The 16018-nt window shown below is 42.6% G+C and overlaps 1 protein-coding gene across 5 annotated transcripts; it reads left to right on the top strand.

Annotated features, from left to right (window-relative positions):
* The first annotated feature begins 8533 nt into the window (after positions 1 to 8533).
* On the top strand, positions 8534 to 15618 carry LOC143681362 (uncharacterized). Of its 5 annotated transcripts, none has more exons than XR_013174576.1 (2): positions 8534 to 9061; positions 14134 to 15618. XR_013174576.1 is itself a non-coding variant. In XM_077158340.1 (2 exons), exons 1-2 carry the CDS (start codon positions 12615 to 12617, stop codon positions 14229 to 14231), a joined length of 459 nt encoding a protein of 152 aa, XP_077014455.1. In that variant the 5' UTR covers positions 12013 to 12614; the 3' UTR covers positions 14232 to 15618. The 5 variants fall into 5 exon arrangements, 1 of the variants encoding a protein (XP_077014455.1); XR_013174577.1 differs by having other exon boundaries at positions 8534 to 10478; XR_013174578.1 differs by lacking the exon at positions 14134 to 15618 and adding an exon at positions 11867 to 12021 and having other exon boundaries at positions 8534 to 10478.
* The last annotated feature ends 400 nt before the right edge of the window (positions 15619 to 16018 follow it).

The raw sequence follows: 16018 nt of genomic DNA, 5'->3' as shown, positions 1-16018 counted from the left end.
CACATAGTACTGTATTTATCACCGTGATCATTTTTTAGAACATTTGTGTCACTCCAGAAAAAGAAATAAAAAAAAAAAACAGAAAAAACTCATACATACCATACCCCTTACTTTTCCTGTCATTGACCACTAGTATTTCCATCTGCCCACTATATTTTAACCTTCGGTCCCCCTATTTTTTTTCTATACCCCTTACAACTCCCTTTCATCAACCACTAGTATTTCAATCTACTCTATTTTAACATTTGTTCCTCCATTATCTATTTATTTTTAATCAATATTTTTTACTCATCTGTCCATACCATAGATAAAGGGAGCATCAGGCACAAGGTTTTCACATTCACACAGTCACATTGCAAAAGCTATGTCATTATACATTCGTCTTCAATAAACACGGCTACTGGAACACAGTTTCAGGCACTTCTGTCTAGCCTCTTTAATATACCTTAAACTAAAAAAGGAATATCTTTTTAGTCAAGAAGGTTTTCTAATCCCTTGATGCTGAGTCTTAGCTCAATCTAGGATTTCTGTCCCACTCTGTGAGGAAGGTCCACACCCTTGGGAGTCATGTCCCACACAGAGAGGGGAAAGGTAGTGAGTTGGATGTTGGCTGAGTTGCATGTTGGCTGAGAGGCCATATCTGAGCAACAAAAGAGGTTCTTTGGGGGTGACTCTTAGGCCTAATTTTAAGTAGGCTTAGCCTATCCTTTGCAGGAATAAGTTTCATATGAACAAACCCCAAGATGGAGGGCTTGGCCTATTGATTTGGTTGTTCCTACTGCTTGCAAGAATATCGGGAATTCTCCAAATGGGGTAGTTGAATTTTTCCCAAGGGGACTTAGCAAAATACTTCTTTATTCACTGTTCAAATCACTGTGGGATTTTTCAGGGCATGTGATGAATTCTTGCCTTGGCTACTGTGGTCTGTTTTTAAAAGTCAAGCCATATTCTGTGGTATATCATGCTGACATCAAGGGGTGCTACAGATTGTGGGCAATCTAATTATTTGCTAGTTGAATTAAATATTTGAATGCTGACTTCATCTTGCAGCACAAAAGGAAATAGTCAACATCCCACTTTGCTTTTTCCTAGTGCATCATCTCTTTATTGCAGGGAATCCTGCTTCACCAACAGTCCACAGACTTGTTCCTCCTCCAGTGTCTAGTTCATGTTTAGGCAAAGTGGTAGCATATCATGGATTTGAGTTCATCTCTGTCTTCTTTAAATTCATGAAGCAGAAGAATTTTGCCTTGAAGATTTTCAAGAGGACTTGTTATTTCATGACTGCAGCTCTCACTGGTCTCTTCTCAGATGTCTGAGTGATGAGACAACCAAGTGGCCTTTCTATTCCGTGTATCCTTTCATGTCAGCTGCCATGTTTGTATTATATGTTCCTGCCATTTTGGCCACAGTGGACTGAACCAGGAATTCTCTGCCATCTGTGAGTGGGTTGGGGGCCCTCTAAGTGCCCAAAGGGTCCACCATATTCAAAAAGTTTAGCACGTAGGTAGGTCCTCCTAGAGTGAAAGATTCACCAAATCAGCGTGGAGTAGAATGATACAGGCAAAGAGAGACAATGTGTGAAAGCAGTGAGCAGAAGCTATGAACAGAGAAGCCAGAAGCAAGAAAAAGGCACAAGTAAGTAGAAAGCATGAAGAAGAGGAAGGGGAGGGAAGAAGTTAGTTGAGATCAGAGCAGCCAAAAAAAGTATTTGAAGGGAGAGACAGATGGAGGAAATGAAACATAAACTTGACCCAGAAATGAAATTTCTGTTCCTGCCTTTAAGCTATTGTCATACCATTAGAGCTACAGTTGTCTACTGCATGCTATGAATGGTGTCCCAATCTGTATGACCCCAGCTGTGTGCTTTTGATACAGCATCAGATTTTCATATGCTCCATGTATCCTTACTACAATTCCCACTACTTAAGGTAACCTGAAGATGTCTCTGTTCTTGGCACCTTAAAGAGCCTACGAAACACAATATTCTTAGGATGAAGCAAAGAATAGAGCAAAGCTAAAATTAAAATATGAAGGCTTAATTTTGACATTGAAACATATTCATTTAACATTCTTTTCATTCAAGCATCATAGGCCAGGCAAGATGCTTAGTGTTCAGTATATTGGCAAAGGGCATACTCTGGAAAAGGCAGGTCTGAAAGCCAGAATGCCTCTGTTTTGATCTGAGTTTGATTCACACATGGTTCCTCTTGGAGCTGCACTACCTGGAAGGTAATTAGGTTGTTTGTCCAGGGACTGTTTTTGTTTCCTGGCTGCCAAAACAAATACCATGCAATGGGTTGGCGTAAGTAACAGAAATTTACTGGCTTGTGGTTTTGAGGCTAGGAGAAGTCCAAACTCAAGATGCCATCAAGGTGATGCTTTCTCCCAGAAGATTATGGCGTTCTAGGGCTGGCTGCCAGCTGCCTTGGTCCTTGACTCATTTGTCACATGCCGATACACATGGTGGTTCTCCCGGCTTCTCCCTTCACTTCCAAGTTCTATTGATGTTCAACTTGTAACTGCTCCCTCTGTTCCTCTCTCACTCTCTCTCTCTCTCTCTCTGACTTCCCCTATAAGGCCTCTGGTTACAGGATTAAATTTATTCTGATTCAGCTGGGCCACATTAACTGAAGTAATCCCATCAGAAGGTTCTATTTACAATGGGTCATAACCATGGGAATGGATTAAATTTAAAAGCATTTTTTCCCCCTGGAGTACATCGCTCCAAGCTACCGCAGGGACCTTTAAGATAAACAGGAGCATCATCTTTAAAAGTGAAAGCAACAGGAGAGGGTTGCCCCAGCAACCTTACTTTGTGTCCTAATGGAAATCTTTCCATCTTGCATTATAAAATTTATATCGCTTTGTCCCTGCTGGGTAGTCAAGAGCAATTTGTGCCTGATTGTCAGTTTGATGCTTATGATCAGCATTTCCTATTACCTCGGATGTGACAGGGAAGAGAAAATAGTTATGTCTGCCTTCCTAATATGCTAAGGTTTCATCTCTTTTGAATCCAGCATATAATAGTTCTATTATTTGAAGAATGTAAGCACACATTTTGCGTTCCACTTTATGTCTTTGTCATCTTTGAATCAGGCTCATTTCTTCACAGACAAAAAACATTGCTACATTGTCTTGCTTAGTTGAGTTCCCTTTCGCATTTAAAGGACTTCTATTTGCATTTATTTAACTAAATTTGGAACAAATTCCATTCTTCTATGGAAATTAATTGCTTATCTATCCCAAGTGGGGCAGGATGTCTCCTTCATTAGGAATAATTCCATTTTTGGTATGCTTCATTAAGTTTTGGGGATACAACAACTCTACTGTTTGCCAAGGTGAGAAGAGGGCAAGGAAGTACTGATTCCTGAAGCTATCATAAAGCTCAAGGCTAGAGAATGCTCTTAAGCCCAAGGCTAGAGAATGCTGTTGGCCATCACAAATATTTATTCTAATTTAATCTTTTTTTAAGGACAATAGAGACTGTCAGATAAAAAGAGCAATTGGCTCGAAGTGTGAAGACATGGGCTGACCTCTCAGCTCTCTGATTTCCTAGAAATCCACCTCGTTAGAGTCCTCAAAGAGCTCAGTTTCTTTATCTGTGGAGACTTAGCAATAACCTGCCTCCTCACCTTGGCAGTGTAGCTGTGAAACTCAATGGAGAAAAACTTGTGGAAAGTGTTATGCAAATAAAAATCCCTCTGCAAATGCAGTAGGATGGTGGATGCTGTGATGATAAGGCAGGCTTCTCTGTTTTTTTGTTCCTTTTAATGATTATTCAGGAGTGAAGGACAATGTACACAATGAGAAGTGTTCAGAATAAAGCATTCAAGATGCCCAAACACAAAATGACAGGTACTAGCTCTTTTAGAACTCCACATGTCTCTTTAAGAAGTTTCAAATTGGTGGGCCACAGTGGCTCAGCAGGCAAATTCCTTGCCTGTCATGCTGGAGACCTGGGTTTGATTCCCCGTGCCTGCCCATGCAAAAAAAAAAAAAGAAGTCTCAAATTGAATTTGGGAACAGTGCTGCTTTCTTCATTCCATCCCCATCTCTAACATATTGATAGAAATGATCTGAATTTAACCAAATGGAATAATAGCGATTTAGCCTAAGAGTTGAAGACAAAGACAAGATGACAAATAAGATTCATTTCCTCCTGCTTCCTGTTTTTTTTTTTGCTCATTTATGTGAATTATTCACATATCTTACATTTTGAAAGAAATAATTACAATAATCAGAATCTGATTTTTTATGAACTACGACTTTTGAAAAGTCATTTAATCCTACTGGCATCAATGCAACTTTAACTTATAGGTATCTTAAATCTACCAATTAGATAACATATAAGTAATGGTACAAGAGCCACATGACCCTGTATTTATCAATGTTAAATGTGCAGAAGTTGATCACACAGGTTGTACCAGAGGCATGAGTGAGTTATGCATCAAACGCCCTACGGATGGATGAATAGCAAGTATGGAAATGAAAAAAAAAAAGAAAGATGGAAAAGAAAGGTAAATGGAATGTTTTGGTTTTCTTGGTTTTTTGCAATCATTTAATGGTATTTAGGGAATCAATGGCACTGTTTAGCTTGCAAAGGAATATCAAAGAGCCAACCCAGCATGGCAATCATCCCAAAGGGCAGAAGCCCACTCAGAAAGGGCTTCTGGCTCTATGAGTTAATAAAGGCTATTAAATCCTCTGGTTAAAGAAGTAGCTTTATATTGGATTTTATTTCCCACCTGTACTACTTTGAAGATATTGTGTATCCCAGAAAAGCCATGTTTTATTCCTGATTCAACCTTATGGGGACAGCCATTTCTTTTAACCTTGATTCAACACTATAGGTTGGAAACTTTTCATCAGATTATATCTCAGAGATATGACATGCCCAACTGTGGGTGCGAATTTTGATTAGAGGGAGATGTGATTCCACCCATTCCAGGTGGGTTTTGATTAGCTTACTGGAATCTTTTAAAAGAGGAAACATTTTGGAGAGAAACTTCAGAGCCAACAGAAACTTTAGAGGAGAGCTGACAGGCAGAGAATAGAGACATGGATATTTGGAGATGCTTGAAGCCCACCAGATGTTGTCATGAGATGTTAAGCAAGCTAGAAACTGGAGAGAGCCAAGGGAAGCCAAGAGATGAAAGCCAGCCCTGGAGAAGCAAAGTGAGGAGCCCCAACAGGAACAGAGGCTGAAAGCGACAGAGCCCAGGAGCAAGGGACCAGCAGATGCCAGCCGTCACATGACCTCCCAGTTTACAGAGATTTTCGGCAAATATTGACCTTCCTTGAATTAAGGTATCTTTAACTGGATACCTTAGTTTGGATGTTTTTATAGACTTAGAACTGTAAACTTGTAACTTATTAAATTTCCCTTTTTAAAAGCTGCTCCAGTTCTGGTATATTACATTCTGGCAACTTATAAACTAGAACCTAATTTTCCCATATTACTCCATATAATTTATTTGATATCCAAAATATCAAGCCCATTTTAAATGCCCCATAAAAAATGTCTACTATCAATGAGTAGAAAGAAATATTTCCCTGATAAATAACTTTTTCCCATACATTTTAGTTCTGCTTATTCTTAAATGAAAGGAGAAATGTTGCATATTAATGCAGGATTTGGAATGATGGAGGGGAAGGGAGATTCTTTATTCCTAGGAGAACAGCAGTATCCTGAGGCAGACTTTTAGAGCCTAAGGCACAGGAGCATGGTGGTGTGATAGTTAAGCTCAGGTGTCAGCTTGGCCAGATGGTGGCATCCAGTTGTTTGGTCAAGCAAGCACTAGCCTGATTGTTACTGTGAGGATATTTCATGCTTTTAAATCTTCTGTCAGTTGGTTGCATCTATGGCTGTTTACATCTACAATAATTGAGGTGATTGCCTTGAATGATAAGAGAAATCTTATCTTGCAGGGAGAATTTCTCTCTCTACTTCAGCCAACCAGCTTTTCCTGGAGAATTCATCAAAAAGCCTCATTGGAGGGTGGGCCATGGTGGCTCAGCAGGCAACCGGAGCCACCATGCTAGAGGACCTGGGTTCCTCTAGCATGGAGGACCTGGGTTCCTCCATGCTAGAGGACCTGGGTTCGATTCCTGGTGCCTGTCCATGTTAAAAAAAAAAAAAAAAGCCTCATTGGAGTTCCCAGCTTGCTGCGTGCCTTACACAATTTGAACTTGCCCTTCCCCACAGTCACTTGAGCCAATGTCTATAATGAATTTCATAATATTCACAAAATATATATATATATAAAATATATATATATATATATACATATATATGTATATATAAAATATATATATATACATGTTTATGTGTATATATATATATATATATATATATACTGTTGGTTCTGTTTCCCTGGAAACCCTGAATAACAAGGTGGTGTAACATCTTTCAACTGCTAAGAAGGCAATCTCAGACTTATTTCCTGAAATATGAAGGGCTTAGGTAACCTCTAAATTCCCTAAGAACTCTAAATTTCTAAGATTCTAAATGTTTCTGAATTTGAGCTTTGGCTGTGTTTAGCCCTTCCTTGTGTGGGTTTGAATGATCCACCTGATTTTTCTTTAGCTATGTGTCCTCTTCCTCTGAAGAAGAAAGCAAATGACTAAGCAGCTGGCTTTAGCTGAGGATTGTGAGACGTCAGAAAAAAATTGGGCAAGTACTTATAACCGGGCAAAAGAGATAGCTGATGTCCTTCAGTGATGTGCTGAGCTCTGTCTCCATCAGGAGATTATTTGATTCTACAGAGGTTGTACTTTTGGATGACTTGTATTGACTAGGCTATTTTTGAACTCTGTGGAGGTAAAAATAAGTTGTAGAAAATGAAGAGTAATGCAGATAATCCTTATCTATAATGTAAACAAACTTTAGTTAGCGACTACACAAATAATTTCCGGCCAATAGAAATGATTAACACAAACATTACATTTTATTGCCTTATAAGATATTAATCAATGTGGCATCGATTAGCAAATTCATTGCAACCTTCCAGATTGCCTGTAATATATGTCTGATCTCCAAATGCTTCAGATTTTCCAATAATATCGTATTGGTTCCTCCTTTAATTAAAGAGTTATATAAAATCTTTCACACGTTCAATTTAAATTTGTGAAAGAGTGATGGTTTTATCTCTTTGAAAATTGTGCTTTAGCAGCAGTTTAGCTAATTAGAGGTGTGTGTATGTAGGTTGGTGGGAAGTGAGAGAAAAAGAGAGAGAAAGAGAACAATTATTGAACCCTTCCTTGCTCATTTGTTAACATTTATAGCCACAAATATCAGCTACCTCCACAGGACTTGAGGTGTATCTACATTAAATCAGTACATAGTGTCTAATTTAGAAGGTTCATCACGGCCTGGCTGGATTGCTTTGCAGCTTTATGAGGTTCAAGAGACAGCACAGAGGCTGGCATTTATGGTAATTATAGAATAATGACTAGTATTCGTAAAAAACTGCTGAGCATAAAAGAGCTAAGACAAAACCTGTCTTCAAACAGAATTGGTTAATTGGTTCAGTTGTCATTTTGTCCCACTTGAGACATTCAATCCTTGAACCTTTTCTTTGCCTGACTACAGAGTCAATTCAGCAGGGCTGCTCTCAGAGGGGGAAGGGATGGTGAGGGAGACCGACATGAAATGTTCCATGTCATCTGGGCTTCAGAAATCCAAGAATTTTAGTCCCACAATGAGATTTTTCTGACTTATACTGACATACCATAGTAAACATTGTAGTTTCAACTAAATACAAATCTTTCCTGAAGTGCATAAATGCTTTAACCTCTGCTTTCAAATAAATGGGTGTACGATTATTACCACTTAAATTTTGGAATTAGCTACTTCAGCTAATCTAACTGCAGTCTGGTGAGAGGATAATAATCCCAAATGGAGGGAGACATAGCTGAATATCTCTTAATTCAATTAATCCTTAATTGAATTTCTCCTTAAAATTTATCAATACTGTGTGCACCTGAATGGTCTTTATTCACACCTTCCTGCATTATCTTAGGATAGGCTGAATTACAAATTAACCTCCCAAACCACTATTCACTCTGAGCTAACCGGTTTTTGAGTCACATACTAGATATTTTTAAATCAACTTTTACTGCAATGAAAACCTTACTGAAGCGAAAAGTTAGGCAAGAGATAAAGTCTATTCTCTTTTGCTGTGATTTCCTTGGAATTTATAAATTGTGTCTTGCAAACACCCCAAACAGATGGAAGTTGTGTAACAAGTTTTTCTGAAAGAAAAAGAGATACTTTATCTGTTGCTTTCTTAGAATGTGGTATCTATCATGTTTATCCATTTTCTACCTGAATAAGGTGAAAATTAGAGAATAGGTCTTACAGTTTTTGATTTCTGAGATCTTTCAGGGTTTGGGGTAATTATCCAGGACCACAATGATCATTGTAAAGTAATCACTGGGGAGGCAGAAGGACAGATGTGAACAGAATCTAGGACCATCGTAAGACTGCAGGTCTCCTGAAGTTGCTCAGTGGGTAACCTGTGCTGTAAAAGGGAATTTTATAAAGCTTAACAGTAGCTAATTTTTCCTGCTTAATTTAGCTATTTACATATATTTTAGCTTCTGAAATATCCAGCAAAAGCATTTGTGTCATTTTATATTCACGGCTATGCATTTAGTGTGAGTTAAGAATTATAAAGAAAAGAATTATGGGCCCCATCAGGCTGAAGATAAACAATCCTGGCGCCAAGGTTACTTGTTGTAAAACTGTTAAGAAATGCTTATTGTAAAACTGTTCTTATCTGCTTTTTTGCAAAACAGCACCTGTGACCCATGCTCAACCCCCACCCCCCTCATCTTACCCTTTAAAAAGCTTTTGCAGACTTAGGTTCGGGGCTCTCTGTTCCTGCGTGTTCAGCGAGCCCCACACATGTGTGGAAAATAAACCCCTTGCGTGTTGCATGAGAGAACGTCTCTTGGAGTCCTCCTTTGCGTAGCAAAATTCTCAAATTCTTACATTTGGAGGTTCCACCGAGATCGGCTCTTCGTAGGGGAGGCTCCAACAGCCTTCTCTCTCGGGGTAAGTGAGGCCTTTTTGTCTGAGGTGCGATCGCTTAGTCTGTCAGACTGGCAGTGACTGTCGGAGAGTCGCGTGAGCACTCCCCGACCGCAACCGACAGACGTGTCCGGGGTTGCAGGTCACTCTCCCGAGGGACGCCTCGGGATTGGGGGACCTCCGGGGACGCCTGGAGGCTTCCTACAGGGCCGACTCTGATTCTGTTTCCCTTCTGACAGGGGGAAACTCGATCATAGTCATCAGGCCAGTCTGAGCTGTGTCTCTGAAACTGTGTAAACGTGGTGTGCCAGCTCTGTGTGTGTCTGTCTGTATTTGTGTGTTGGGAATTGTTTTTGTTTTACCGAAGATGGGTCAGGGAATGTCGACTCCACTTTCTCTGACCTTAAGACACTGGTCGGAGGTCAGGGAAAGAGGTCAGAATCTATCTTTTATTGTAAAGAAAGGCAAATAGCAGACGTTCTGCTCGGCCGGGTGGCCCTCTTTTAACATGAAATAGCCTTGTGAAGGAGCTTTTCATCTACCCTTGATTCAGGCCGTCAAGTCAGTCATCTTCCGCCCTGACCCGTATGGCCACCCGGACCAGCAGCCCTACATCATGGTTTGGCAAGACCTGTGTGAAAACCCACCTCCGTGGGTAAAGCCGTTTCTTACTCCTCTTGGTCAACATGACTCTCCCTCTGTACTTCCAATCAAGGAGCCGGGTCCTTCTCAAGCTCCGAAACTCTATCCTTCTTTGCCTCCTGCAGTCCTACTGGAATCCCAATCGGATCTACTCCTCTTCGACGCAGGTCCTTCTTCCCCTCCTCTCTACCCTTCAGCTCCGGTACAGGACCCCCGTTCTCTCAGCTCACCTTCTCCCTCCTCTAGTTCTCTCTCCCCGCAGGTTCACCAAGAGACGATCCCAGATGAACCAGGACCGGCACATAGTACACGAAGCAGACGAGCACTAAGCCCATCTGATGTGGTGGTCACTCTCCCCCTCAGACCGTATGAGCCTCCAGTGGATGATGGACATGGGGGAGAAATGCCCACTCTACAATACTGGCCCTTTTCCTCCTCTGACTTATATAACTGAAAAAATAATAACCCTCCTTTTTCCGAGGCTCCCACTAGGCTGACTGGATTGGTGGAGTCCCTTATGTTCTCTCACCAGCCCACTTGAGATGATTGTCAACAACTCCTGGGGACTCTCTTCACCACGGAGGAGTGAGATCGAATCCTACCAGAAGCCAGGAAGCAAGTTCCTGGACAAGACAGGAGACCCACCCAACTCCAGCATGTCATCGATGATCGGTTCCCGCTGCGCCGCCCTAAGTGGGACCCGAACACCCCTGAAGGTAGGGAGCATCTGTCCATCTATCGCCAGACTCTAGTAGCGGGTCTCCGAGCAGCCGCACGCCGGCCCACCAATTTGGCCAAGGTAAGAGAGGTTATTCAGGGAGCGGACGAATCGCCCTCAGTCTTTTTAGAAAAACTAATGAAAGCATACCGTAGGTATACTCCATTTGACCCTCAATCAGAGGATCAAAGAGCCTCAGTGGCCATGGCCTTTATCGGCCAATCAGCTCCAGACATTAGACACAAGCTGCAGCACTTAGACGGGTTGCAGGACCTAGCCTTGCGAGATTTAATCAAAGAAGCTGAAAAAATGTTTTATAAGAGAAAGAGGAAAAAGAGTTGGTAAGAGAGAAAAGGAGAACGAAAGAATTAACAAAGATCCTGGCCACAGTAGTTGAAAGAAACACTGAAGGTAGAGGACAAGCTAAAAAAAAATCCCTTGGGTCGGCGTTATCATACCCCTCTTAGTCCAGACCAATGCACCTACTGCAAAGAAACTGGGCACTGGGCCAAAAACTGTCCGAAAAACAAAAAAAAACAAAAAATGGAGGGGTACTAGGCCCCCAAATTGGCAACAGCCGGCCACGTTAGCTCTAGAAAGTGAAGACTAGGGGAGTCAGGCCTTGGCACCCCTCCCCGAGCTCAGGGTAAAATTTAATGTGGAGGGGGTACCAATTAATTTTGGAGTCGACATGGGAACAGTAATATCAGCCCTCCAAGAACCTATAAGCCCGCTCTCTACAAAAAAGGTCCTCAGTGCGGGGAGCAAATGGCAGTTGCTACTGCACCTGGACTACCAAAAGAACCATGGACCTGGGGAAGAGGAAGCTTCAACACTCCTTCCTAGTTATCCCTGAGTGCCCTGCCCCGCTTATGGGAAGAGACTTGTTAACTAAACTAAGGGCGAGAATCACCTTCAATCCTAAGGGGCCAAAGGTGAAATTTTTAAACCCGCTAGTAAGCCAACCTGTAATAACTGCCCTCACCTTGCCAGTCGAAGAAGAATATCAGCTGTATATAAAACCAGAACAGCTCCGCAGTTCTATTCCTCAGGCCTGGCTTGAAGAATTCCCTAATTCCTGGGCAGAAGTTGCCGGGTTAGGGTTGGCAATCAATCAGCCCCCAGTAATAATGACCCTAAAGCCCACCGCCTCTCCAATTCGGGTAAAACAATACTACTTAAGCAAGGAAGCCCGGGAAGGAATCAAGCCCCATATAGAGAAATTCCTTGGCTTGGGAGTACTTAAGCCCTGTCAATCAGCCTGGAACACTCCCTTATTGCCGGTCAAAAAGCCAGAAACTAGAGACTATAGACCGGTGCAAGATTTACGGGAAATAAATAGCAGAGTGCAGGATATACATCCTACGGTGCCAAATCCCTATAACCTGCTCAGCACTCTCCTTCCTGAAAAGACTTGGTATACTGTGCTTAATCTAAAAGATGCTTTCTTCTGCCTGCCCTTGCTTAAGGACAGCCAACCCTTATTCGCTTTCAAGTGGATCGATCCAGAGACGGGATCCTCGAACCAACTGACTTGGACACGCTTGCCCCAGGGGTTCAAAAACTCCCCCACCATTTTTGATGAAGCTCTTCATAAAGACTTAAGCTCCTTCAGAATTCAGCATCCCAGTCACCTTGCTACAATATGTGGATGACTTACTGTTGGCAGCAGACACTAAGGAGGACTGTGAGTATGGGACCCGAAAACTGTTAAGTGAGCTAGCTGCACTGGGGAACCGAGCCTCGGCCAAAAAGGCCCAAATCTGTAAAAGGGAAGTAATCTTCCTGGGATATACTCTTAAGAATGAAAAGCGATGGCTCACTGAGGCTAGAAAGAAAACTGTAACACAAATACCCCCGCCCACGACCCAAAAGCAGCTACGAGAATTCTTAGAGACAGCGGGATTCTGCCGGTTGTGGATCCCAGGGTTTGCAGCCCTAGCTGCCCCATTATACCCCTTGCTCAAAGGGAGCGCTGATTTCCAGTGGGGAATAGAACAGCAGGAAGCCTTCGACAGCATTAAGAAAGCGCTCCTGTCAGCTCCAGCTTTAACCCTCCCAGACGTGAATAAACCTTTCACGCTCTACATAGAAGAAAGGAGAGGCGTGGCTAGAGGGGTCCTAACACAGGCTTTAGGCCCCTGGAAAAGACCGGTGGCCTATCTGTCCAAGTGATTAAATTCAGTTGCCAGTGGATGGCCACGCTGTCTCAAGGCCATGGCGGCAGCTGCCTTCCTGGCAAAAGACACAGACAAACTCACTCTAGGACAGAAGCTGACCATAATAGCCCCTCACGCCCTGGAAAGCATAATCCACCAGCCTCCAGATAGATGGATGTCAAATGCCAGAATTACCCACTATCAGAGCATACTCCTAGACAAGGACAGGGTGACTTTCGGGGCCCCGTCAGCTTTAAACCCCGCTACCCTGCTCCCGGACGAGACCGCGGGACCTGTGCTGCACACTTGCCAAGAGATATTAGCTGAAGAGACCGGAATCCGCAGAGACTTAAAAGACCAATCATGGCCTAACTCGGAGGTAACCTGGTTTTCGGATGGAAGCAGCTTTCTCCAACACGGTAAGAAACGAGCGTGAGCGGTGGTAGTCAGTGGGACAAAAGTTATTTGATCTTCTAGCCTCCCGGAGGGAACATCTGCCCAAAAGGCTGAACTAATTGCCCTCACAAAAGCTCTAAAATTAGCAAAAGAAAAGCGAGCAACTATCTATACAGATAGCCGTTCTGCCTTTGCTACTGCCCACGTACATGGAGCAATTCACCAACAAAGAGGGCTATTAACCTCAGCTGGTAAAAAAAATCAAACACAAAGAGGCTCTGACCCAATAACCCTGGGTAATAAGCAAGCAGATGAAGAAGCAAAAGCGGCAGCATTAAGGAACATTATAAACTTAGTCCTAGTAACCAAAGAAAACCAGCAACCCCCTGAAACACTATCTGAAGTTGCACCCCTAGGAAAATCGGAAGCCCTAGCTTACATACAGCAGGTCCACCAGCTCACTCACCTGGGGACAGGGAAACTACAGCAGCTCCTGCAAGACCAGAGGGAATTGTACCCTCTGGCAGCCTCAAAAAGGAAAAAGCTGGCAGATCGTGTAGCTAGAAAATGTCAGGCGTGTCAAATTGTGAATGCCTACCCCACCAAAGCTCCTAACGGAAAAAGACTAAGGGGAACTCGACCTGGGCAGTTCTGGGAAGTCGACTTTACTGAAATTAAACCTGCAAAATATGGACTTAAATACTTACTAGTTTTTGTAGACACCTTTTCAGGATGGGTTGAAGCCTACCCAACTAAGAGAGAAACGGCCCAGGTCGTAGTCAAGAAGATTATGGAAGAAATTTTTCCCCGGTTCGGTCTACCAAAGGTAATAGGGTCAGATAACGGACCCGCATTTGTAGCCCAGGTAAGTCAGGGTGTGGCCAGGATATTGGGGATTGATTGGAAATTGTATTGCGCATACAGACCCCAAAGTTCAGGACAGGTAAAAAAAAAATGAACAGGACAATTAAAGAGACCCTAACCAAATTAGCTTTAGAGACTGGCTTGAAAGATTGGACCATGCTCCTGCCTTATGCCCTGTTCAGAGCCAGAAATACCCCCTCTGCTCTCTTGTGTAATCTAACCCCTTATAAAATCTTATATGGAGCGCCAACTCCAGTCAAGGACATGTCTTCCATTCTAGAGATTAATAGTTCCCTTCATACCTCCTTGCTTGACAGGCTGCGAGCCTTGGAAAAAGCCCAGCGGTTCCTGTGGCGGCAGCTCTCCACCTCCTACCAGCCAGGAAACAACAGAACTCTGCATCAATATCAGGTGAGAGACTTCATCTACGTCCGCCGCCACCAGGTACAGACTCTTAAACCTCGCTGGAAAGGACCGTATCAGGTACTCTTGACCACCCCCACCGCAGTCAAGGTCGATGGCATCGCATCCTGGATCCATGCGTCTCATCTCAAACTTGCGCCTTTGCCCTCTGAGTCCCAATAAAAACTGGAAAGGACTGACAATCCTCTCAAGCTGCGGGTTCGTAGGGTTACTACTCCTTCTCCTCCTTCCCCCAGGGGAACCCAATTCCAACCCACATAAGCCTTGGAAATGGACAATATCCAGATGGGAAAATGGAAAGACTATAAAAACTTGGGAGGGAGCAGGGGAGCCTTCGTTCCTGGTACCCCCTTGTAATCTTACCACTCTGGGGGTAACTGTCGCTGCCGGTATAAGCAAAGGGACTGCTGCCATTGTACGTAGCAATCAACAAACCAGTCAATTACAAGCCGTGATAAATCAAGACTTAAAAAAAAAATAGAAAAATCTGTCTCAGCCCTTCAGAACTCTCTAACCTCCCTTTCAGAAGTAATTCTGCAGAATAAGCGGGAACTTAGCTTACTTTTCCTTAAAGAAGGAAAACTATGTGCAGCTTTAAAAGAACAGTGTTGTTTCTATGCGGATCACTCTGGTGTTGTTAAAAAGTCCATGACAAAACTCAAAGAGCGCCTTCGTGAAAAAAAAAAAAAAAAAAAGAGAGACGCAACAGGGATGGTTTGAATCTTGGTTTACTAAATCCCCCTGGTTAACGACGCTATTATCTGCTCTCGTTGGGCCTTTAATTGTGTTACTTTTAATAATAACTATAGGACCATGTATTCTAAATAAAATTATACAGTTTTTACAGGGGCAGATTGGAAATGTCAAATTAATGCTCATCAAACAACAGTTCTCAGTGTTAAATAATCCAGAAAATCTCTAAGATTAGAGGTATATACGAAAAGGAGTGGGGAATGTAAAAGGGAATTTTATAAAGCTTAACAGTAGCTAATTTTTCCTGCTTAATTTAGCTATTTACATATATTTTAGCTTCTGAAATATCCAGCAAAAGCATTTGTGTCATTTTATATTCACGGCTATGCATTTAGTGTGAGTTAAGAATTATAAAGAAAAGAATTATGGGCCCCATCAGGCTGAAGATAAACAATCCTGGCGCCAAGGTTACTTGTTGTAAAACTGTTAAGAAATGCTTATTGTAAAACTGTTCTTATCTGCTTTTTTGCAAAACAGCACCTGTGACCCATGCTCAACCCCCACCCCCCTCATCTTACCCTTTAAAAAGCTTTTGCAGACTTAGGTTCGGGGCTCTCTGTTCCTGCGTGTTCAGCGAGCCCCACACATGTGTGGAAAATAAACCCCTTGCGTGTTGCATGAGAGAACGTCTCTTGGAGTCCTCCTTTGCGTAGCAAAATTCTCAAATTCTTACAGTGCAACCATGTGGGGTTCAGTCCTGCATGCTGCTGGGCCTACCAGTGAGGACTGGACTTCACACAGGATAGAAGTGTGATCCTACTTGGGATGGTAAGATCTCAGGCTCCTGGACCAACCACTTCAATCCAATCTTCAGCCTTCACCAGCAATGTGCAGGACTGGCTTCTACTAGCTCCTAAACTGATGAGAGAGGGATGCAAATATTCCTAGTGCAAAACAGACTCCTATCTGGATACAGTTGAATAATCATTTATTCTGGACCATGCCAGGAGCAGTGGACACATAGCCAGAATCGTTATTTTCCTCTCTTGCAACCGTCAAGAAAGATTACAGAGATACAAAGACACT

The sequence above is a fragment of the Tamandua tetradactyla genome, chromosome 4, assembly GCF_023851605.1.
Source record: "Tamandua tetradactyla isolate mTamTet1 chromosome 4, mTamTet1.pri, whole genome shotgun sequence".
NCBI classification, from domain to species: Eukaryota; Metazoa; Chordata; class Mammalia; order Pilosa; family Myrmecophagidae; genus Tamandua; species Tamandua tetradactyla.
The sequence above is the reverse complement of the archived record's forward strand: the minus strand, read 5'-3'. Positions and strand labels throughout refer to the sequence as shown.

Excerpts from the sequence above, each read along its gene's own strand:
- LOC143681362 (XM_077158340.1), top strand. The coding sequence starts at position 12,615 with ATGGCGGCAGCTGCCTTCCTGGCAAAAGACACAGACAAACTCACTCTA. Across the intron at positions 12,976-14,133 it reads AAGCAGCTTTCTCCAACACG|GCTGCGAGCCTTGGAAAAAG; the intron begins GTAAGAAACGAG and ends CTTGCTTGACAG.